At 35.9% G+C, this 25,578-nt stretch overlaps 1 protein-coding gene across 7 annotated transcripts in view; it reads left to right on the top strand.

The window, feature by feature from the left end:
- PCDH9 (protocadherin 9) overlaps positions 1–24,840 on the top strand; it is a 910,922-nt gene extending 886,082 nt beyond the window's left edge. For 3 of the 7 annotated variants that reach the window (XM_027064973.2, XM_027064975.2, XM_027064974.2), the window contains one exon: positions 24,151–24,838. In XM_027064973.2, coding sequence (XP_026920774.1) covers positions 24,151–24,524 — 374 coding nt within the window. In that variant the 3' untranslated portion in view covers positions 24,525–24,838. Of the gene's footprint in view, positions 1–24,150 lie in introns of all 7 variants that reach the window. The other 4 variants (XM_027064972.2, XM_027064971.2, XM_027064979.2 and 1 more) reach the window with 3 other exon arrangements.
- Positions 24,841–25,578: the final 738 nt, after the last annotated feature.

Raw genomic sequence — 25,578 nt, 5'->3', positions numbered from 1 at the left:
CTAGCAAATGACATCTTTGAATGATTAACTGAAAGCTCACAGATTAAAACATTAACTGATCTTTTAAAGTGAGGTTTAAGAATTCCTTAAGTTATGTTCTGGTTTAAAAAGAACATTCAACTTTTAGGGCAAATCTCCAAGAAAATATGCTTTGATATTTCTTTGATGTTCAATTCAATATCTTTGTCTAAGAGGAAAAAAAATCACATCTCGACTGTAGAAATCATACTGAAACACTAAAGTGCTTACTTGTGTTGCTGCTGTCAGTCATGCTAGTCACACTTGGTGACTGTCCTCAATCCAGGCAGAAAACCCATTCTCAGTTAACATGGATCAATTGGAAAGAATATAAACCACTCCACTGCCCTTAAGACATATAGACGTCAACTCTCACTCAGGTTATTTGAGGCTCAGTAGGAATGGTGAGCAGCCCAGGAGGGCTCGTGACACACAAGGAGGTTGGATTGTAGTACCACATTGTAAATTTGCTGTATTTGTATGAAAAATAAAACAGTCATTGAAAATAATAGATTCATGTCCTACCTTAACTGTTCTCTCGTTCCTATAAAAGACAATAGCACACTTCAAAGGTACTTCTTACTCTCGTAATGTTTTTCTTTGGATGCTGCCAGGGCTCAAGTTGCGTGTGCCCACTGAATCGCAGACAGACCTGGGCCAATAATATTTCCATCTGAAAAATATCCTTAGGGGCGTCTGGGTGGCTCAGTCGGTTGAGCAGCCGACTTCGGCTCAGGTCATGATCTCGTGGTCCGTGGGTTCGAGCCCCGCGTCAGGCTCTGTGCTGACCGCTCAGAGCCTGGAGCCTGTTTCAGATTCTGTGTCTCCCTCTCTCTGACCCTCCCCTGTTCATGCTCTGTCTCTCCCTGTCTCAAAAATAAATAAAACATTAAAACATTTTTTTAAAAAATATCCTTAGTTTGGTTTCTGTAATTACAAAACCAGAGGGTAAAAGTAACAAATGAGAGTAATTTGGTAAAGCATTTCATTCGACACCTCAAAAATATGTTAAAGAGAACAAATATTTCTGGCTTTGATAAAAGTAAACCTAAGAAAATTAAACACTGGCTGATGAATTTCATGCAACAAGTAATTGTAAAGTAACCTACGTTCATTTTTGATACCTGATGGGATCTTTGAAGGGTCAGTGATATTTTATTTATGTTTTCAACATTGATCTTTAATGAGTAACTAAAGGTTTATTAACTAGATGTTACATGATGCCAAATCAGCTCCAAGGATTGTGGAAAAATACAAATAGTTTCAGAAAGATTAAAAGACACCAGCAGGAAGAAACAAAATTAAGTCAATTCTAGGTTCCATAGCTGAGGAAGATAGAGTACAAACACTTGGATTCATTGCCCATGTATCTTTTTGTTTTTATTGTGATTGTGCACCAGTGTCACCTAACATATTTATCCAATTGATTTTGATGCTCACAGTAACCTCCTAATGAATCAGATAGTATAGTCTATATTTTTAGAGATGAATTTAAGGTACAGAGATGTTAGATAATGCCCCAACATCCACTACCGATGATGATATAGGTATTTGAAACTTGGAGCTCAAGAGGGAGTCCACAGCTCTTTTGCCCACACTATGCTGCCTCTCATGAGAATATGTTTTACATATTTACATGGTTTGTTTGTTTGTTTGTTTGTTTGTTTGTTTGTTTATTGGTTACTGCTGGGTTAGTATTTTTAAAGTGGCTAACGGTACATTTAGGAAAAAGGAAAAACTTGTGAAGAATATACTTCAGGACAAGATAATTTCTTTCATTTCTCAAAGCTCTGCTCTGTACCAAAGGGTCTCATATTCTCCTAAAGGTGAGCTTCCCAAACCAAAGTAAAGACAAGCAAACTTCAAGGGACTAGCGGTCTGTTACTTTCCTTTCCACCAAATATAAACTAAAATACTGTGGCTTTATGGTCACCTGGGACCATAATAGTTGAGGGATTTAGGTTTTCCAAAACAACAAAGGCATTCCTGGTATCAGAAGCTTAACACGTATTGGTCTGTTGGGCAGGTTTTTAGGCAAATGAGTACATACTCCATTTTTAGAACTCTGACTTGATGTGACTATTTCAGAGGTGGTTAGGGGATTCTCAAGGCCATTCCTAAAGCTTTGTATACAGAAGAGTGTCTTAATCATTTGAAAGATAATTACGTTAAGAATGATGATTGCAGCTTCCTTGGAGAGAAAAACTAAAGGAAAGAAATAATCTTTGTGGAAACAGGGAGCCCAGTCTAAGGTACTGCGTTTATCTAAGCGAGAAATGATAGGTTTTAACCTAAGGCACTGTGCTTACGTTGGGTGGGGGAGGGGAGGCATTGGTTTTTATAAGTTTAGTAGTTTATTTTTACTTAAAGCCAATACATTTATTTTTATCTAGAAAGTTTAAAGTTGAATAAAATTTTGTGGTGTCATTGTCATTAATTTCACCCTTAGGAATAGAATCACCATGAGTTAAAGCTACATACATAATGTAGCCATAGAATTACTCTGGTATCTATGGGTGTTTATAAAATAATGTAAAAGACATGGCTGTTAAGGCTGAAGGACTTATAATTGGGAAATACGAAAGAGAGAATATACAGCCAAGAGAGGACCTAAGGGGTTACAAACATGTAAGTTGGAAAGGATCGGCAATTATGTGTTTCAGTTCTTAATCCATCTATGCCCTGGTTAAGACCATATGAAGATGTAATCAAGGTCATACAAGAGGAATATAATTTTGTTGTCATGGTATTTAGAATCAACTAGCCAATGGTGTGAGAAGCAGGAGACTGGTAAGGACAAGGCTATTAGGGTTTTCAGGATGTGAGTCAACCAGCCACTGGCCAGAGGTCTGATAGAATAATGAGAGGAATAGTGTCGCTGAGACGTCTTACAAGGAAAATGTGAGCCACAGTGCCTGTCAGATTTCTGAATAAGAGGTGGGAATGATATGCCAATTTTGCTTCATTATGATTGTAATGAACCTCTGCTTCAAAGCTGTCTCATTCTGATTCAGTCCAACTCCATGGACACAAGATCACATAGTTAATCTAATTCCGTGACTTTTTTTTCTCAGTATCTTCCGAAAATACTTGTATTCATTAGTCGTAACCAAAAGCATTAGCTTTAATGATTGTGAATAAAATAAGAGTGACTTCTCACAGATGTATTCTTGGATTAAATATCTGTAACAGGAACAGTGACCCTACAGAAAATATATACAGTATGTAAATGCAGGTGCACAGTGATTATTCTTAAGTACCACTTTTCTAAGTAAATTCTGGAACAAGAAAAAGAGAGACATTCTTGTATTTGTCTGAATGCTGGCCTATTCACTTTAAAAGAATATCAGAAATTTAAACTTGTCAGCTCTAATTGTACAATAAACTGACATAGTTTAACTTGACACAAATGTTATCTCTGTCCTTAACAATTTTCTGGTCTTCTGGAAACTCTTTTCCCCCCATTTCCTTGGTAAAAAATCATCACAAGTCCCAGAGACGTCGTGGGTGCATTTAAACCTTAACCCTTGGAAGAGAAGTACTATGTCACAAACCTGAAGATCGGTGCTTCCCCTTCTAGTCTTTATAGATTAGCTTTTTTAATAATGATTCTCTCTTAGCAAAAGCCACAAAATCCAACCCTGCAATAGAGCGGCTACTGTTTCTTATACAGAACTAAGTGTAGGGAGGGGACATGTTATAAAAATACCCGTGAAGTATGCACTGCAGATTTCCTACCTGTTTTCTCTTCCAGAATTTGAGTAATGTAGATTTCTCGCGAAAGGTATTATTTCTACTGCATCAGCAAATTATTTTTTTATGAGCTATACTAAGTCAAAGTATTGGTAATTTAGTCCAAGTGAAGAGGTTGATGTCTAGTCACCCAGACTGGGAGTGAAAGATAATAGATGCTCTAAGTTTGTATATGTGTACACATTTACTTATTTTCAGCACAAGGAAGTTTTCCAGGTTTTGAGGACCAACCCAGAAACATTAGTAGTGAACCTGTCACTTCTAAATGCTTACTTGGTGAATTGTATTAATCTACGTGTTACGAATAATCCCAGTTTATAGGCAGTGTATTTCTGTGTTTAGGAAGTTACTTTGTTCTATTTGCTTACGAAATTCCACTTTTTGTAATACTTTACCTTGCAGCCAATTTTTCTGTGCCATCCTTGCACTGGCTATTATTTTACTTTCTGAAGTGTTTTCATTCCACAGAATGGCTTATGGTTGCACCTGCACTTTAGACTATTCTAACTGACATATGGAGTTTATTTTATTTTATAATGCTTGTTTTAAATACCATTATTAATCTAAAATTTGATGTCCTCTGTCAATGACAGAGAAGCAGCAGCATGCGGCACTATGTTTGTTTGTTTGTTTGTTTGTTTGTTTGTTTGTTTTGAATTAGAAGCTCTAAATCATGGCCTGGTTCTAAAGAGCTGTGTGACTTTTGGCAGGTCGCTTTACCTCTCTCGACCCATCTCACCAAATGAAAATGATGGGGCCAAGGGAAATGCTCTGTACTATCTCTCGCCAACAATTCGAAAACATCTCCTCTTATCTACACTATCCACCAACGTATCTACCTTTTTCCATCTTGTGAAGGGAAGAACATGGCAGGAGAGTGGAGGGAGATGGTGCATGTCATATGGCCCCGGAGGTATTCTCTCAGGAACGCCTAGCCTCACATATTTCATGTGGTCTTTCATAGTTTGCTGTTCTTCTGGAGAGCACTCTGCTCTTCCTCCTTCACAGACCTTCTGTAGGAAAAACCAAAAGAAAGGAGGGAGGAGCTGGGAAAGAATTGCAACCAAAAAGTCACCACTGTTTCAGAGAATGAAGTCGCATCCTGTGTAGGCATGTGCATTTTAGCAATACAACTTCAGCTACACTTGCTGAGCCAAGATGGAGAAATAGCAAGGAGACAGATGTAGTTAAATGAGGGGTGCCTGGGTGGCTCAGCTGGTTAAGTGTCCGACTTCGGCTCAGGTCATGATCTCGCAGTTTGTGAGTTTGAGCCCCGCAGTGGGCTCTGTGGTGACAGCTCAGAGCCTGGAGCCTGCTCCGGATTCTGTGTCTCCGCTCTCTCTGGCCCTTCCCCTCTCGAGCTCTGTCTCTGTCTCTCAAAAATAAATAAACATTAAAAAATTAAAAAAAAAATAGTCCAGGTGATTCTACTAGTAATTCCTCCCTGGACAGTAACAAATGCTTGTTCCCCCGGGTCCCTCATGCTCCTTATAACTCAACCAACTTGACAGGCTGAGGGGGCTGCCAGGGTCCTTCTGACTACCCCTGAATTTTGCCTTAAGCACTCACTTCAACACCTACTTAGAATATGATGGCACTGCAGTTCCAAATATGCAAGTTCCTAAACAAAACAAAACAAAACCAATGAAAATATTTAAAATGCAAATCAGTTTATCATAAAAGAATCTCCACACTGTCCATAAAATCTGTGCTTTAGAAGCAATGATTCAAATGACAAGAGAAAAGCCAAAGGAGCAAACTCTTTAATTCCCTAAAATGAAACCAAACACCTCTTTGTTTCTTCAGTGACACTATGATTTATTTTATTTTATTATATAAGTACTGTGATATTATTATTTTTGTTATTTGGGATCTCTCCTTGTGTGCGTGGGCACACACATTTAACAGCTATTGCCTCCAAACAGCTCACTGTTCTGGAATTGTTCCTTAATAATTGAGTCCAGTAGTGGAAGGTTAAGTAGCTGGTTAAAGTGCAACAGCAGACTCTCTCAATGAAAATTTTACAATCGTTCCAATTTTTGAGGTTAAGCCAGATGTTCTGGAAAGGGTGGGGGATGAAGAGCTCATTTAAAATGACTGTTAGAGATCCATTTCCTTATTTTCCTTCATAAGCCAGTCATCAAACCCGGCACAGGACCAGAGGATCAAAGACCAAGGATGTTCGGTGTCTTGACAGATCATTCCTGTATATTATAATTAACATCTGCACTGCTATTCTTGTAAGAAAGGGAAACACTGAATATGTTAACGCTTGGGAATGCTGTAATTCCTTTACTCCTGATCTCACTTAATGGTTCTGTTAAAACTATACTTTGCTTTAAAAAATGGAAACTCATGAAATATCATAATTCACAGTGGAGGAATTTCCCTGTTAAGTATGACTGGATGATTTTTAAAAGAGAAGAAGAAGAAAGAAAAATAGCCAGAGAGCTTTACCAGGCCATAGTTTTTGTAATCCATTTGGACATGAAACATGTAGAGATTTTTCATACATCTAGTTTTGTTAGCAAAGCTTAAGAATGAACATATGTGTATATGCAAATGAAACTGAAATGTACACCAAATACTAATTATGAAATCATTGGATCTACTTCAGAAAACTTAACCTTATTGGTTCCTGGAATATATCATTTCCAACATCCATATAGCACACTTTCCTATCTGAAAACACGAGTTCTTGAATTAATAAGGATGGTATGCATGCAGTCACTAACAAGCATGCTGTTAAATAAACAGGGGAAATGTGGCCTATGCCTTGTTCTCTAATGATATGAAGGAAGCAGATGGCTAGAAAAAAAGATGTGTCAGTGCACAGTGTTAAATCATAAACAGGGATAGATTGCCAGCTTACCTCAAATCCAGCCTATTTTCCAGTCCCTACGTCGCACTAAGTGCTGCCACTCAAGTTGAACTTAACTGTGTCAGATTTTTGATTCATGCCTTTAAACACTTAGGCAGTATCTGTATGTCACAAACTGAGTTGTGGCCATTTTCACAATCAATACTGATCGTCTCAGCCAAAATGATCATAGGTTAATATACATCTGTCACTGAGATAACTAGAGAGAATGGAATGGCTTGGCTTCTATCCATTCATTTGGTACATTTTGTTAGGTACTCAAATACTTGGAATCAGGAAAGTCTTCTTATGGAAAGGAATTAAAAAAAAAAATCCAGCATGGGAGCACCTGGGTGACTTCAGTCAGTAAAGCATCCAACTCTTGATTTTGGCTCAGGTCATGATCTCAGGATCATGAGATAGAGCCCCACATCAGGCTCAGCACTGAGCGTGGAGTCTGCTTAAGATTCTGTGTCCCTCTCCCTCTACCCCTCCTGGGCACCTGCTCTCTCTGTTTCAAAATATAAATAAATAAGTAAAGTCTAAAAACTCCAGTGTGCCCTTCAGAAAAACAGCAAAAATAATGTGACTTCAATTTAGCAGCAATTCCAAATAACAAAAATAATCCCAAAATTGGTGCTTCCCAAAATATAAGAGCCTGTTAATGTAATCTGGGTCGTTTGGTCAGTCTCACTGATAATTTAGATTTAGTAATAGTTGGTGAGGCAGTAACACTACAGGCCTAGACATCTCTAGTCTACTGACACTGTAGCTGTGTACTGAAGATGCTGAGGTGTTCAGACAGGGAAGAAACAAAGAATCACAAGAAACAAAAGTGAACTACAGTGAGACAGCGTGCAGAGACTTTGAGCAGCCCAGAAGGAGAGAACATGAGAACATTAAATAGTAATTTCAAGTCTTGCAGGAGTTCCGAAAACACTCATAGAGACTGCTTATCTTGTCATGTAGCAGTTAGAAAGAGTAAGTTTTTTTTTAAAGCTCTATAAGTTTACAAACACAATCTGTTCATTTATAATGACTATTTTAATTAAACAAATGAAAGCAGCTTTGAATTTCTTGTATTGACCTGACCCTCTTAGGGATTCAGAGGGCATTGGAATAGGCAGCCAGCCAAATAACACACTTTCAAACAGCTTTAGCTCCTAAAATAGTAGTGATGATCATTAACCAAGAATAATTAATATAAGTACAAATAAGTTCTCAGTGTCGCCTTGACCTTCATCCCTACTCATTCACCTGGATACCAACTTTAAAAATGAATCTTGGGGCGCCTGCAGGGCTCAGTCGGTTGAGCATCTGACTTTGGCTCAGGTCGTGATCTCACAGCTCGTGAGTTCGAGCCCCACGTCAGGCTCTGTGCTGACAGCTCGGAGCCTGGAGCCTGCTTCAGATTCTGTGCCTCCCTGTCTCTCTGCCCCAACCCACTTGCATTCTGTCTCTGTCTCTCTCAAAATTAAATAAACATTAAAAAATTTAAAAAATGAATCTTTACATAAGGAAAATATAGTTTATAGTTGTCATTTCTAGCTCTTTGTAAAATGAATTAGACATCAACCTCTCATCCCCTGCAAACAAGCAAATTAAAAAAAAAATCATTGAATCTTTATTTTACCACAAGAAAAAAAAATGTAATGGCAAATTAATACCCGCATTTGAGGAAGATCTTTGATATATTTCCTGGTTCATGACTTTGGCTCTCTTCAACATTATGTCAAAGAATTTGAAGGACAGTTTGTAGTCACTGGTATATATTCATACTTTGCTTCAGGAACCCAATCAGGCATGATTGTGTAGAAACACAAAGTATACTTCTTTAGCTCTGCATAAGGTGTTTATTCACCTGAGAGGAAAATGCTTTTGATTCACTGAGAAACACTCTGAGAGAAAAAAAATTTGGTTCAGTGGTATTGCTTGAAGGGAGGATGCTCAAGCAATATGTGATCTTAAGTAGTCTATTTAATCCACTAACACCTCTTAATCTTCTCTCATCTCTGTCATCAGGAAAATGAGGCTTGGAGAATGTAAATAAGACCTACACTATATAGTTATATTAGCAAACATAATGCTATCTGTATATACACACATATGTGTATTTATATATGTACCCACATATATGTCTACACATGTGTATATGTACATAAATGTATATATACATATATATGTAGGTCCCAAGGAGTAACTTCAAGTAATTTATTAGTTTTAACATGATTATGAAATACGCTTTTGTTTTTCTATTTACATTCCATGCTGACAGGGAGAACATTTTGGAGTATTTCATTCAGATACAAAATACTCTTAGTGATTGATTTTGAACCAAAGCCACACCAGTTGTTCTAGATGACAACTTAACTTTATAAATCTTGCCAAAGGTTCACAGATCTCAGAACCTTTGACTGTCATCCAGATTAAAAAATAAAGGTTCATTGTGCAGGTCACTTCTATTAGAGAGAAACTAACTGACATCCTAAGCAGTATTGATAATGTTTGGCAAGGGCCAGCTGTCTTGTGGTTTTATTGATGTGGTAGACTGAGGCACAGAGGCCAACTCAAGAACTTGAAACAAGAATCAAATGTTTTAACCATATGTTACTGCATAAAGTCAAAAAGACATAGAAACTACAACTTATGAAATTTACCAATAATTTTTACTTTCGATGAAGATATACTAGATTAGTTATTTTTGTTATGATTCACATATACAAAGAATGAGATTTTTGGTGAGAATCTGAAGTGCAACATTTGAAGAATTTTTACTAAAATATTAAAAATATTAACTCTCTTTTTACCAACTCACACAGTTACTCTGAATTTTAATTTATTTATTTATTTATTTATTTATTTATTTATTTATTTATGTTTTATTTATTTATTTATGTTTTATGTTTTATGTTTTATTTATTTTTTAAAGAGCACAAGCAGGGGAGGGGCAAAGAGAGAGAGGGACAGAGGACCCAGTTACTCTGAATTTTCATTTATTTATTTATTTATTTATTAATGATTTATTTATTTTTGAGAGAGCACAAGCAGGGGAGGGGCAGATAGAGGGACAGATGATCTGAAATGGGCTCTGCACTGTCAGCAGCGAGCCTGATGTGGAGCTTGAACTCACGAACTGGGAAATCATGACCTGAGCTGAAATCAGACACAAAGAACTGAGCCACCCACGTGCCCCTGAATTTTTAAATAATATTTATTCTGAGTTATTATCCTTATTGTTGGCTCATATATTATGCATAGTTAGTAGGAAGTAATGTTTCCAAACTGATCACACTTGGATTTACGGTGGATGACCATAAAGGAATTTGAAAATGTGTCTAGACCAGTGAAGACTTTACAGTTGGATTTCAGTTGGAAGGATACTTATTGGCTTTGTATCTAGTGATTCACAAAAGAAACAGAAACAAAGACTTTCCCGTGTTTGTACTTATCTTTTATATTACTATTTATCTTATCTATTCACTTTCTGGTTTCCTGAATACCTTCTTCCAGACCTTCCATAGTTCTTTCTAGATTCCAGGGCCATTCCGCCCTCCCTGTTGATTACCCCTTTAGATATAGGAGTGGTAATAACATCATACTTTTCCAGGTCCTTGCTTCCCTCTCTACTTTTTATTGGTTTTCTTTCCCCAGCCCATACTCCACAGAGTTCCTTCATTAAACTCTTTTGAGGGGATCCTTTTGAGTGCCATCTCTTCCATGCCAGGACATTGAAAGGTACCCAAGCTCTGCCAGCTCAAGGAGAGGCATATTTTCACGTTACAATTTGACGGATGCCTCCAAGCCTTCTCTATTCATCTGCCATCATGTCTCAAGCCTTCCTATGTGCAGACTAAAGCATCTTTATCTGGCTCTTACTGACGTGTAGCTTTTCTTCCAAAGGATAACACTTAGCGTGTTAGTCGATGACATTATAAGATTAATGAGTTTGTCAGAATAGCCAACCACCAATTATGCCCGAGAGACAGGTCATTTTCGTGAGACATATTGGAAAAATAATACAAAACATATTTAATTGCAAAGGGACAGGAGACCTAGATAGGAAGCAGATGTGATTGTGACCACTCCTCCAAAGAAATTATTGAAGTAACCCAGAGGAAGAAAAAAGATGACCCCTCAGAAGATAAGGTCAAATTTTGCTTACCAAGATTTTTTCTCTAGATATAGAATTAATGGCAGCCCCTCTCCCCTATTTTGTTTTCTTATATTCACTGTGAAACTTAATTCCATGAGTCTGCCTAAAATTTTGCATGTACACATCAGCTTAATCGTGAGAAATTTGTAAATATTTTTGATTAGATATTAAAGCACATTGATGTTACAACAAACTTTTTTCTATCTCCGAAAAATGATAATGACATATGTCTCATAACATAAAATCATCACGACAGTGATTTTTTTATGATAAATATGTCAACATTATTACCTGTTGAATAGTTGGGACTTAGGGTCAACTACCTGTAACATCAAAATATTAAAGAAATGTTTTCTAGTGTCAGAAAACTATGGTCTCTGATTGGCAATAGGCAGAGCAGAAAATAATGCAGGAAATCTCAGCCAAATTTACACAGATGTTATAAAATTCACATGTAATTCTTATTATTTTAAGAGAGAAATTTATCTTTCAAAGACTGATATTAATGAAGTAATTTCTCTGGATTTGCAAGGTGCATCCAGAGATAAACAGACATTTTAGATTGGAATGGGTAATTCTATGCATCACCCTGAGAGGGCAAGATTTCTCTCCACAATAGTCTATTATACAGGCTATTTTCAATAATGAAGTAATCCTATTTTCAACAGTTCCCTTAGGAGATTCTTTCAAAATATAACATTAAACTTCTCATTTTTAGAGTAGGTTTTCTTTATGTACAACTGAATTTAAGCAATGAATTTTACCATGACATTCTATATGTAATCTAATGTGACATATTAGCTTCTTTTAAAATCACCTTATCCCCTAAAATTTGTGAACAATAATTTCATCTCTTACAATTGTAAGCCAATATATTTACAGAGGCTAAACTACATTTAAGTTTTCAATACATTCCCTAATCAACTTTTTTTTTTTCTAAATGGCATCCCATTTACCTGAGCATACCTGTATCAAAGAGCTAAATCCTACACAATTATCTGCATCTCATTAGGGCTCTGCTTTAGAATAATTGCTAATAATTACTTTGGTGTCTTCAGGCTTTAAAGAATTATTTTGTTATGTATTCTGTGAATCTGGACTTCTGAAGACATCTAAAGGGCTCTGATGGTTAAAGGAGTTACGAATTTTCTGGCATGATGAAGTAGTTTGATAGGATATAGGAAGCAACCTAATTATGTTTCACTTTGGAACATTTCACTTGCTTCAAGTCCAAAGTAGGATAGTGCATAAGTGCTTTTGAATGCAGGTTCTTTCATTTATTAATGCCATTTAGATGTTTCAAGTATTATCTTAGTGAAATTTTATGCTATGAACTCTTAGCAGTGTTTCTCATGTACAGGTAAAAACTATTGGATCACTATTTTTCTAAATGTAAATTACTTGTCACATAATGTTCTACATACAGTTTTTATGTTAGTTCGCTGATTCGAGGACTCAGAACAAGCTTCATTTATGTTTTGTTTAAAAAAAATGTATCCAGAAATTATCTATAATGTTCCAGGCCATAGTAACACATGTTGTGGATGCAGTTATCAAAAAGCAAATTACCTGGCATTGTGGCGCTTAGATTCTACTCTTAGAGCTAGATCATTAACAAATAAATATATTATGACAGGTAGCAATGAGTGCTAACAAGAACTCAGCTGGGTAAGGAAATGGAGAGTGACTGGGTAGGGATATATATATATATATATATATATATATATATATATATATATTTAATAAAGAGCTCAGGAAATGCCTCTATGAAGAATTTAATTTGAGGAAACATCTAAATTAAGTGAGTGAGTTTCTCCAGAGCCAATGAGAAGAAGATATCCCAAGCAGAAATCATAGCAAATCCGGAGACCCTGAGACCTCATGGATCTTGGTGTATTTGAGGCACAGCAAGAAAGTGAGTGTAGCAGAGTAAGGGTACAGGAGAACAGGTGGGAGGGTGGGCGGATAAGAGGTCAGAGAGTTGGGCAGGAGCCAGATCATGTGAGACTTTTTGAGCCATGGAAAGGACCCTGTCTTTTACTCTGATGTGATGCGAAGCAACGGAGTGACGTATTCTGCTCTAAATGTCGAGTTAGTGAGGTATTCTGCTCTAAATATCGAGTTAGGCTGAATAGCCCCCAAATGTACCTAAATCGTAGTCCCCAGAACATGTGACAATGTTATCAAAGGGGCTTTGCAGATGTGAGTAAATTTAGGATTTTGCAATGAGGAGATTATCCTGGATTATCCACCTAGGTATTATGTAATTACAATGGTCCTTATAAGAGGAATTCAGGAAGAATTTGAGAAGGTGATGTGCTAAAAGAAGCAGAGATTGGAGAGATGTGCTTTGAGAATGGGGGAAGGACCCAGAAGCTAAGAAACATGGATGGCTCTAGAAGCTGAAAGAAGGAAAGGGGATGGATTCTCCCCACAGGTTTCCAGGAGGAAGCATTGCAGTCGACATGCTGACTTCAGTTTAATGAAATTGATTTCAGACTTTTGACCTCCAGAACTGTAATTGAACATGTTGCTTTAAGCCACTAAGTTTGTGGTAATTTGTTACAGCAGGAATAGGAGACTAATATAAGTATATTAGTTATATACTTACAACTCTGGCTGACCCTTGAACAACATGGGTTTGAACTGTGTGGGTCCACTTATACATGAATTTTTTTCGATAAACGCAGTACAGTACTACAAATGTATTTTCTCTTCTTTATGATTTTCTTAACATTTTCTTTTTTCTAGCTTACTTTATTGTAAGAATACAGCATATAATACCTCAACATACAGATGTGTTAATCAACTATAACATAGTTATAATAACTGTATTATGTAAAGCTTATAGTTAACAGTAGGCTATTAATAGTTAAGTTTTGGTGGAGTCAAAAGTCATATGACTGCATGAGGGTCAATGTTTCTGACCTTCATGTTGTTCAAGGGCTATCTATATCTTTTTTTTTTTATTTTGTTTAATGTTTATTTATTTTTGAGGGAGAGAGAGACAGAGACAGAGACAGAGTGTGAGTGAAGGAGATGCAGATAGAGAGGGAGAGACAGAATCCGAAGCAGGCTCCAGGCTCTGGGCTATTAGCACAGAGCCTGATGTGGGGCTCGAACTCACAAACTGCGAGATCATGACCTGAGCCGAAGTCGGACGCTTAACTGACTAAGCCACCCAGGTGCCTGAAGGGCTATCTATAGCTATATATCTGTATCTGTCTATATCTATATCATCTATCTATATCTATCTATCTATATCTATCACTTAATTAAAATATATAGATGACTCTAAAGATTGGAGAATAGAATTTCAAAAGAGTAGAAGAAGGCTCAGTCAGTAGAGCATGAGACTCTTAATCCTGTGGTTGTGAGTTCGAGGCCCACATTGGGGATTGAGCTTAAAGAAAAAGGGAGTCCTGTTAGGAAATAATAGTGGTTTGAGCTGGTGGGTTTTCAGGGAAGTAGGTAGACTAAAGAACTTGCTGACTGACTGTGTGTCTTGAGTAAACGACAGATGTTCTATTAGTTTTCTATTGCTGAGTAACAAATTACCACAATTTAGCTGGTTACAGCAATACAAATGTATTATCTCTGCTTCTGTCCACTTATTATCTCATAAGTGCAAGTGGGCTCAGTATGCCTAGGGTTTCCCATGGCTGAAATCAAGGTATCAGTTGGACTGAACCCTTCTCTGGAGTCTCTGAGGAAGAATCCATTTTTTTAACTAACTCTGTTAGCTAAAACAACTCTGTTGTTGGCAGAATTCTGTTCCTTCTCATTGTAGGACTGAGATCCCTATTGTCCTACTGACTGCCCAGCTGGAGTTGCTGTCAGCCGTTAGAGGCAGCTCTCAGATCCTTTCTGTGTGGTCTTTTCTATTTTGAAAGCCACCAATGGCCCATTGAATCCTTCTTGTGCTTTGAGTATGAGCTCCCTTCTGCTACCTGCTGCTGAAAATCCCCTGCTTTTCAAGGGCTCACATGATGACATTAGGCCTACCTGATAATCTCTCTTTATTTAACTAAAAGCCAACTTTATTAGTTGATAAATGACTTTATTATGTCTGCATTGTCCCCTTGGCCATTGTCTTAGTCAATACTTATACTCCTGGCCCAGTTTTTAGATAAGCAGCTGAGAATGTTTTTAAGGAGATGGAAGATTACATAGGCCGCTTCTCCGTTTTACATTTGGATCTTGGCCTGAAATAAATCTGTAAAAAATTACTTCATTTCTCAATACCTTAGATTGGCTCCTTAAAGTCTGTTGCACATTAAATAAGCCACACTACATTTTTTTGAGAAATAATGCAAATTCCAAGCAATGGAGAATAATTCAGGAAATATCAATATGAGAATGAGTATTTAAAATGAAAGATATTAAATATAATTTAAAATGTGGTAAACTATAGTAGAAACTAAATATGATCAGTGATGATATAAATATTTCACATCATGCAGTTTGGTCAAAATTTGGTAGTGAATAACCTTAGACCTTTTTATTCAACTGATTGCAACATCAAACATTAATAATAGTTAATAAATGACATTATCTCTGATAATTTTCTTTTCAGCGGTTAGCTTTTGCAGGTGAGAAAAAGCCAGCTGATATTTATGCCATGCAGAAGAAAGCTAAAGACTTATAAGGAAGTGCTCTCCATTCTTTGTGAGCTATAAAGTCTGTCCAAATAGCAATATCCTCTCCCTCAGAGAATCTGCTGCTTGGGCCGGCCGTGTGTTATTGTATTTGGACCGTCTCCATCTGCAAATGTTGACTTTTCATCTGTGACCAAGGAAAAAAATCTGTATGAGGAATGTGTAAAACATTTAATCCTTGTTTACTTGTTAACCAAAGGTTTTGTCAAATCCTGCTGGTGTGGGTTTTTTTTTTGCATTTGCTTCTCAAGGTGACTGTAGGTGCAGTCTCAATGTAGCGTTTAAATCTGAGCTATAAGCTAAACTCTGACTAAATCATTAGGGTTTTTTTTTACTTAGATTTAGAAACATAAATACTTGTTCTAAATATAGTTTCACATTCAAAAAACTGAATGTGACCTAAATAATACAGTAATCTACAGGAAAAATTGATTTATAATTTCTTTGCTCTGTCTGGGGCTTCTCATAACTAAAATGAAAACAACACTGAAAAGTTTGATTATCTATGGCAAACCACAGTGGTATTTGATGAGAGAATAAGAAAAGGGTAGAGGTCATGCATGAAAATCTAGTCTCTTACTCTTAATTTATAGATGACAAACTAGGACTAGCTAAAATCTTTTAGGAATCTAAAATTACTTTCACAAAGTCTATATTCATTCATTGTTTGACTGTGACTTAAATCTATTTCTGTTTGACCTAGCTATCCGTGTGACCTGATGGTTCTGATTTTAGATATTCTATTTAGCAATCTCTTGAGCCTAACATGATCAAACAAAGCTTGTTGAGTGAATGAATGAAAAATATTTTTCCCATAAGTGTGTTCAAATTTGCCAGATCTATTTTTGGGTCTTAGACTGTCCACATAACTGTGCTGCACTATTTAGTATGCCAATGGAATGGTAACATTAATGGCAATGGAATTTATTATACTTTTTGATTGTTTTTCTATATAAAAGAGTAATAACTGATATTTATTCCCATGTGACATTGATTTAAAAATTTTGATTTGGCATTGTGTATTGTGATCTGAAGCAGAATGATGTCTCAAAAGGGAATGTGGGTAATGCTAAGCAAGTTCCTCTGTTTCTCATGCCAACTCTCATATTTGAAATTAATTTTGGCCATAGTTTAGATGGGAAGAAAATTAATTGATTTGATTTTTAACAGCAACTGTTCAATAAATATAGTAAGTGGTGATAGAATAATAGAGAGGAGGGATGCCTAGCAAATGAATTTGACCCATTTTTCAGGTCCCTCCATATTTGCATAAGCATAAGCATTTAGCTTCAGCTTTTCATTCAAGGTAATTCACAGTGATGATAAGAAATCGTTACACTGTTACATCGTTCCAGAAAAAAAAAAAAAGAGAAAGAAAGAAAGAAAGAAAGAAAGAAAGAAAGAAAGAAAAGAAGGGAAAAGAGAAAAATGAAAGACATAAGCTGAAAATGAGGGTAAGAATGAGCTAGCAAAGATACTGATGTTTTTGTATTGGTCTCTTAGAGATGCTAAAATTAACTTCAAATGTAGTGGGTGAAAGTATTTGTTTCCCTGAACTTTTATTATAGGAAAATTGATTAAGGCAAAGAGCAATCATGAAAAATAAGATTTTTCACAGTATATTAACAGCAAGTGTAAAGCAAAATTATAGGATGAAAGTCTACGTAAAATGGAAATTTATTTAAAACAAGTGAAGAAATTTTATCATTTGCCTAGAGATCTGGGAAACTGCTGCAGCAAATCCAAATCTGGGGATGCCTCCTTCACTGTAAGGTGCTTAGTGATGCACAGCTCTGCGAACTTCCTACCTGCTACCATAAAATCTTGGGGAAATCAGCAAAATTGAACTTAAGAACAAATGTTTTGCATAAAAATACTGATATATGTTCTTACCACAAAAAAGGCCATTGTAACATGAGAATCAGGTGTGTTCTGCATAGATGTATTTTTCTATCATAAAAATCAAGTGAAATGAAAAATTGAGTGAAATGGGATGAGTTTGATCCCAAATGATATAAAAATGACTCCTCTCTTTTGCAATTCAATCCTGGTAGTCTGTTTAATCATATTTTACCCCACAGTAAAAATTCTAGAGAAAATTCATTCACATAAAAGGCCAAATATTCATATAGTATGAAACCTAACCAGGAATAGGAAAGGTATCATGATTTTTTTAAAAATATCAGTTCCAAGCTTTGGAATTAAAAGGTTTCAAGTCCTCAGGTTGAAAAGTAGGTGGACCACAAGCCAGAAGGTACTTGTTAATTACAGCAGTTGAGTTAATCAATGAAGTAACGGTTCTGCCTCTGGGTATAATAAAATGAGATCAAGACCCATTCAGCTATCCTACCACTTAGGTATAGCTGGAGATCCATTAACTTGGATCGTTTCACATTTTAAACTCACATCTTTAAAACTCGGCAATTCAAGCAGCTCTCTGACAGCTATTGATGCCTAACCATGGAAAAAGTATTTTGTTGGGTTTTGAGTGAGAAGGTGAGCTATGCAAAGGTGGACAGGGAAATACATTGACACCTGATATAAATATTAACTGAGACAACTTTCAAGCTTTTGGTTATGTGCTTTTGTATTTGCTTTCAACATTTAAATGCAGAGACAGATGGCTTGTACAGTTTTATCAGCCCTCATGTCTTTATACATTCAAAAACCTGGAACGATAACCAAACCCATAGATTGCAGATTGTGAAAGGGAACAAATAATTTAGTTTTTTTAAAAAAATCAATAAATGTTTCAGTCTTAGAAAAATCATGATGGTGGATTTTAATTATTTTGAAGAGAAAGGAAATAATTTGGTGCAATGCTGAAATTGTAGAAAATAATGTATGTGCAGTTCGGAATCCTGACCTGGGTTCTAAACAGATATTGTATGAGGTAGCACAAGTAGGACATTAAAATGTGTAAAAAATTGGAGAAATGGGAAAAACACATGTGTACACAAACACATGTACACGCATAAAATCTTAAGGCATTTATTAAGAATCCAGCGTAGTATCTGATATGTGTGGTACATGATAGATATTCAATATACACTTGTTGAGGGAACTTATGAATGGAAAATATTATTCCCCACTTAAGATAATTACTTATTATGATAATATTAAAAATAATTATAGTCAAAGATGAAGAGCAATATTTTAGTGCCTATATTTTTCATATTTTAGCAAAAATGTCCTGGTATTTTAAGTGCTATATATTTGATGGAGATTATAGGTTGATTGTTTTTAATCATATTTTGGGAAGTGACAGTATTCAATATCAGTGCTTTATAAAGAATGTGTTTCTCCTTTTAAAAAGTACAAAACAACTCAGTCATTGTATCTAAAAATGAAAGCAATGAATGGTAACTCTTCCATGGTTAGCATGCTTCCGATTATAAGCTTTTACTTTTTTTTACAATTTTTTTAAAGTTTATTTATCTTGGGAGAAAGAGCATGCAAGTAAGGGAGGGGCAGAGAGAGAGGGAAAGAGAATGACAAACAGGCTCCACGCTGTCAGTGTGGAGACTGACCTGGGGCTGGAACTCACGACTTCTAAGATCACGACCTGGGCCGAAATCAAGAGCCACTTAACTAACTGAGCCACCCAGGTGCCCCCTGATTATAAACTTTTAAAGAACAGGGACTTTTAGGGAACCAGAGGTGTGACTGTTTTCCCTTTAAAATCCCTAATTTAAAAAATGTGTTTTTTTCCCCTTCTTACCAAGTCATGACAATTTGGAAGCATTGTTATTTTCCAAAATAAAACCCAGGAGTAGGGGGTGGTTTGTTGTTGTTTAACATCAAGGCAACTACTGGTGATTAAATATAGGCCCAAATAAAACAAGTAAAAATTTCCTTATTCAATGTCATGTCCCTAAATAAAACTTAACCAAAACATAAAGCGAAGTATATTTCCCAACCATGTGGTTCAAGCATATAAGAAAATTTGTGTCATACAATTTCATATACTTACGTTTCTTCTTTAATGCTGTGTTGAGTGAGTGCTGAGGTCCTGGCGAAAGTCTGGTCACTTCCCCTTGAATAATCCCACACCACACATTACTTCCCTTCTAGAGACCTTACACTCCTAGATCATTATGCACCCTCCTTAATTGCCCAGGGGTGACATACCAGACAACTTCAGACAGCCCCTGTCCCCTAGAATGTGAGAAATTATTCAAATTCATCAGTCCACAGACAGCCCAGGGAACCAGCTCACCCCACCCACCCTGTCTGCCAGGCATAAACGCCCCCCCCTGAAATTCCCCCTTTTTCACCTTTTTCTGGTGCAACCTTCTGTGCCGCCCTGCCCCGTGGCCTTTTCTCTTTTAGAGCCATAAGGAACACAGACTTCTGGCTTTCATTCAAGTGTTGTGTCGTGTTCCACCTTGCGGTGGATCTTTCAATCTTATACAGGAATCAGCTACCTGACTTACCTAAGAATCTACAAATGTCTGGAAATATATTTATGTATTTTATCAAAAGCCTTCAAATTTACTTGTGCAAATAAATCTAAGTATAATTCGCAAAGAGCGATTGATATTATTTAATGGAAAGAAGCTCATTTTTTTACCAGTCAGGATTTTGTATAGTACTCATAACTGTAGATGTCTTCAATTGTCAATTATCTGTAAGAGGAACTTTCAGAAAAAGGTAGAAATGATGTAATAGGGAAAAAAGTCCATCTGTTACCTTGCAAAGAGACAAGCCTTCCTAAATCAGTTGACTGCTAATGACACCTGTTCCTTCTTAAGGATACCCTTTTCTTCCCTCTTTGTTCACTGCTTGTAAAATAAAAGTAATGAGAATTTTAAAAATTCCCAGGGTAACCTGAAAACTCTATGAGGACAGTGTTGACATCTATTTTGACCACTGCTGTATTCCTGGTGCCTGTCACAGTGTCAGCATATAATATGTGCTCAGTAAATATTTATGGAATAAATAAATGTTACCAGTTCTGAAAAAAAATACAGTATTTGTTAAAATGTGTCACTCATTGCTGAAGACTTAGGGTCCACATATTCTGATACACACAGATACACACACACACACACACACACACACACACACACACACACAATCTCTGGGTAATCTTTCTTTTTTTAAATATTTTTAAAAGTTTATTTATTCTGAGAGAGAGAGAGTGAAAACATGTGTGTCAGCAGGGGAAGGGCAGAGAGAGAGAGGGAGCGAGAGAGAGAGAGAGAGAGAGAGAGGGAGAATCCCAAGCAGACTCTGCATGGAGCCTCATATGGTGCTCTATTTCACAAATTGTGAGATCATGACCTGAGCCTAAGTGAAAAGTCAGGTGCTTAACTGACTGAGCCACCCAAGTGCCCCCCTGGGTAATTTCTTAATTTAATATGAGGATAATGAATGTTGGATAAAGCTATTTTTAAAAATAATCTTGAGTGAAATCATATGATACTTATCTTTTCCTGACTTACTTCTTTTGCTTAGCATAATACCCTCTAGTTCCATCCATGTTGTTACAAAAAGCAAGATTTCATTCTTTTTGATTACCTCATATGTGGAATTTTAGAAACAAAAGAAGGAAAAATAAGATTAAAACAGAAGGAGGTAAATCATAAGAGACTCTTAAATACAGAGAACAAACTGAGGGTTACTGGAGGGGTGTTGGGGTGTTGGGTGGGAGGATGGGCTAAATGGGTGATGGGCATTAAGGAAGGCACTCGTTGGAATGAGAGCTGGGTGTTATATGTAAGTGATAAATCACTAAATTCTTCTCCTGAAGCTATATTACACTATATGGTAACTAACTTGGATTTGAATAAAATTAAAAATAAATAAAAATATTTATAAATAAATATTTATAAATATAAATATTTATAAATATAAATAAATAAATATTTATAAATAAAACAAAAATAATCTTGCATATTCTTTCCTTTTATGTACTCAATAAAAACCTGATTCTATTGATATTTCTGAGATAGCTAATTATTTGTTTTCCTTTGAGATATCAACAACAACAAAAAAAGAAAAACTTAATGGTTCTAGAAAAGTAAAAAACGAAGGTTGGTTTACAGGCCTCAAGCTAGATTGCACATTAAATTGGTGATTACTTTATCTCCATTGATGTCTTGAAAGGAGTGAATATATTTAACAGCGAAGTTAAATAATTCATTTATTATCTGTCACAAAATATTGTGAAGCAAAGAGATGTGCTGTTGAGGAAGCTTTTGGTGTGATGTTTGTGAAATCAGCATCTTCTATTAGAATTACTTAAGGTCTGCCTTTAAGCAGAGGATATTTTTAATTATTTCTCAGAACATTTTCAACCTCATAAAATTTTAATTAACAATTAACATTGTTCATAGATCATCACTGTTGCTTAGCACAATAAGGAATCAAAAGACTGAGAAGTCGTTTTTTTTTCCATTAATGGATTTTAAATCTAGTTGGGATAAAACAAAAATAAAATGAAACTCACGAAAGTACAGAACCTCCCTCAAAAGACAAAGGTATCATTAAGGCAGGAGTTGAGGAAGCTCAATTAGGAAAATTGTCATTCATCACTAAGAGGAGATCTGTGGATATCTTCAAGGTACACACAAAATATGAATTGGTGTAGTTGTGGGAGTTAGCTTTGGTACTTGGGAAGCAAGCTGACCTTGAAAGAATAAGTAATTAAATGAAAATGGTCCAAAGCATGCAAAAAGCATCTTCTAAACCTGTGATCTCAATGTAAGGAGCATGAATTGGTTTGAGCAAAATGTGTTCGCTTTGTGGATACAGAATCACTGAGCACACTAAACTGAACCTAAAAGGGAGAAATTAGTTTGAACTTTTGAAGGGTGGGCAGAATTCTGAGGACAAAGAAAGGCTCATAGAGAAGTTCAAATTAAATATACTAGGATGTAAGTAATCTTTGGAGGTTTGTGACAGAAATAGTTTTGAGTAATGAGCATGTGTTTAAACAAAATAAATCTGTTTGCTTTTGGCGGGATGGAAATACAGGTCAGATGAGAAAGAATTTTAAAGTTGTTCTAAAGAGAAGGTTTTAGATTTAAAAAATGACTAAAATTTGAATTTGCAGGAAAGAGTAAATTTTAGCCACATTTTTTTCCTGGTGACCATTCTGATGTTGCTTGTGTTTTGTGGTCTCAGGTATTTGTATCAACTGTTACCTATTTCAGCAGGAATTTTTTCATATGCAAGGAATAACGAATATTAGTAAGACAAATAGATGTTAAAATTAAAAAGCACAATTTGGGGCACTTAAAAATGTTAGTAGTGCTAACCTGGGCTTTAGCAAAAACATACATTCCAATCAATGGATTAAGTGTTTTAATTGTTGATGAGGCAAAGTTGCAGAAATGTTTTCTTCATTTTCTTCTACATTTTTATTCTGGTGACTATTTTGAAAATGCTTTTTGCCTCAGCCATTCTTGCCTCTCCACTTAACCTCCTTCGTAAAATCAATTCCTAATTTCCAGCCTATCACTTATCACTTGACTGTTTAATCAAGGGGAAAGAAAACAAAACAAAACAGTTTTTTCCTAAATCATTTGGCTGTTGTTTTTCAGTAAAGGGCTAATTTCCTCTTTATATAATCAGAAAAGAGTTTACTTTTGAAATGAAGGTTAAAATGTATGTTCTAGATTGCCTGCTAGGAAAAACAAGCAAACCAATAGATAAATATCTACAATGACTTTTTCCCCCCTGAATATTAGACTCCATGTGATCCAATTTGCAACTTAGCTAGACTTTCATTCTAGTGAATTTATTTAGTACACTTAGAAATATAGAAAATAGTTTAGGCTTGTCGGCACCTGCGTGGCTCGGTCGGTTAAGCGTCCGACTTCGACTCAGGTCATGATCTCCTGGTTCATGGCTTCCAGCCTCACGTCAAGCTTTGTCCTGACAGCTCAGAGCCCGGAGCCTGCTTCAGATTCTGTGTCTTCCTCTCTCTCTGCCCCTCCCCCCACTCACACTCTGTCTCTCTCTCTCTCTCAAAAGTAAATAAACATTAAAAAAATTTAAAAGAAAAGAAAATAGGTTAGGTTTGGAAACAACCAAATGCTGTCTGTGAATGCAAATGACTTCTTTATTTACTTGGATTTCAGAATGCTTGCAGCAGACCAGGTGTTCCTTTAGTAATAAACACAGTTAAAATATGCTTTAATTTTTTTTAATTTAAAAAAGTTGCACAATTACTTTTGTGTGGTTTTGTATAAAAATAACATGTTTTTATGGAAAACTGATATTTTATATAATCATTTAGAGTATTTATTTTTTAATATTATATTTCAAGTATTTTGTTTTTATGGAGTTGTACATTTATGTATTTACATATTTTTCAACATCACACATAAAAATTTTCGACTCTTCATAATTTTTCATGAATAAGGGCTTTTTGTTGAGAATTAGATGGTAAATCAGTAACAATACATACTCGACAGAAACAGTTGATCAGAAATGGTGTCTTGTGGGTATATCTGTTTACTCATGTCTGTTTCTCAATATAAATGAAGGCTGAAGGAAAGAGATGATTCTTACTTCCACAACAAGGAATTCGATTCTTTCTGTTCCTCTTAAAAGACTGAATTCTTTGAATTGCGTAACTTATTATACTTTCATAAGAAAATGAAATCACCAATGCACTTCTTCTCAAAGGTAACAATTTTAAATTACAGTTCTAACCACTTTCTTTTCTTATTTTCTCTGTCTCTTGCCCTCTGTAGATGGGCCTTTGGGTCCCCGAGGATTAGCTGAAGCCACAGAGATGTGCACTCAAGAGTGCTTGGTTTTGGGTCACTCTGATAATTGCTGGATGCCTCCTGGCTTGGGCCCATATCAACACCCTAAATCTCCTCTCTCAACCTTTGCACCCCAGAAAGAATGGGTCAAGAAGGACAAGCTTGTGAATGGGCACACCCTTACCAGAGCCTGGAAAGAAGATAGCAACAGGAACCAGTTCAATGACCGTAAGCAGTATGGCTCCAATGAAGGCCATTTCAACAATGGCAGCCACATGACAGACATTCCTCTGGCAAATCTGAAGTCTTATAAGCAAGCAGGAGGTACTATTGAGAGTCCGAAGGAGCACCAACTCTAAAAAAAAAAAAAAAAAAGGCTATATGGGACCTAATAACTTTAATCTAAATAGACATGCTAATACTGTGTGTGTCAGAGCTTTATGTATTCAATAGATCTCTATAACTGTGCCCCTTTATAGCAGGGATATCCATAACTTTGTGTTAGCACCATGGAGGATACAATATTTTACAACATAAAAAAGAAGATAGTTCTACTAGCCATGTGATCTTGTTTACTAGAATTGATTAAACTCTCCAGAGATGATCACTCCATTGTGCAAATAACTTTTTTCTTTTTTTTCTTTTCTTTCTTTCTTTCTTTCTTTCTTTCTTTCTTTCTTTCTTTCTTTCTTTCTTTCTTTCTTTCTTTCTTTCTTTCTTTTGTTAATTGCATTTTACTTTTGACCCTGGACTGCTGCTATGAACAATAGAATATGCATTTGGAGAGTAAGAAAGTTCCATGGATTAGAGTGACTGACAAACATATCCAGTTAGAAAATTGTGCTCTTTTTGTCATTGATTTGTGCTGGGACTGCTATACTTGACATTATACTTCAAACGAAACTTAAAAAGATTAAGCATTAAACCTATTGTGCTGTTAACAACGTTAGTGGATACTTGTAAGTCAATCAGTGTTAAAGTATTTGTAAATAGAAGCAAGTTATTATTAACAACTTTTGTGTACTTACAACGTTCACCTAAAAAATGTTGTAGCATAATTCCGTGTTTTATGGTTGCTTCTTTCCTTTTTCTTAATTTGCCTCTTTGTCGTTATTTTTGTTGTTTCTTTCAGTGAGGTGTTTCTGCGTTAGTAGTCTGTCTTGACACACATTGTTCAAAGGATCTCAAACGCTTGTGTTTAAAAAAAGGTTCTAGAATCCTGCTTCTTTTGTGATTGCTTATGATGCTGGGATTCTATAAAAAATAAAGATAAAATGAAAACCTTATATAAGAACAGGACTTCTGCAAAAGCTTGGAAACTCAGAACCTATTTTCTTGACATCCTTGTTTTCAAAGTAGGCGAAAGCAAAATCACTTAATCAGTAGCATTAAGTGTGAGAGTAATGGGAAAGT

The sequence above is a fragment of the Acinonyx jubatus genome, chromosome A1 (genome assembly GCF_027475565.1).
Source record: "Acinonyx jubatus isolate Ajub_Pintada_27869175 chromosome A1, VMU_Ajub_asm_v1.0, whole genome shotgun sequence".
NCBI classification, from domain to species: Eukaryota; Metazoa; Chordata; class Mammalia; order Carnivora; family Felidae; genus Acinonyx; species Acinonyx jubatus.
The sequence above is the reverse complement of the archived record's forward strand: the minus strand, read 5'-3'. Positions and strand labels throughout refer to the sequence as shown.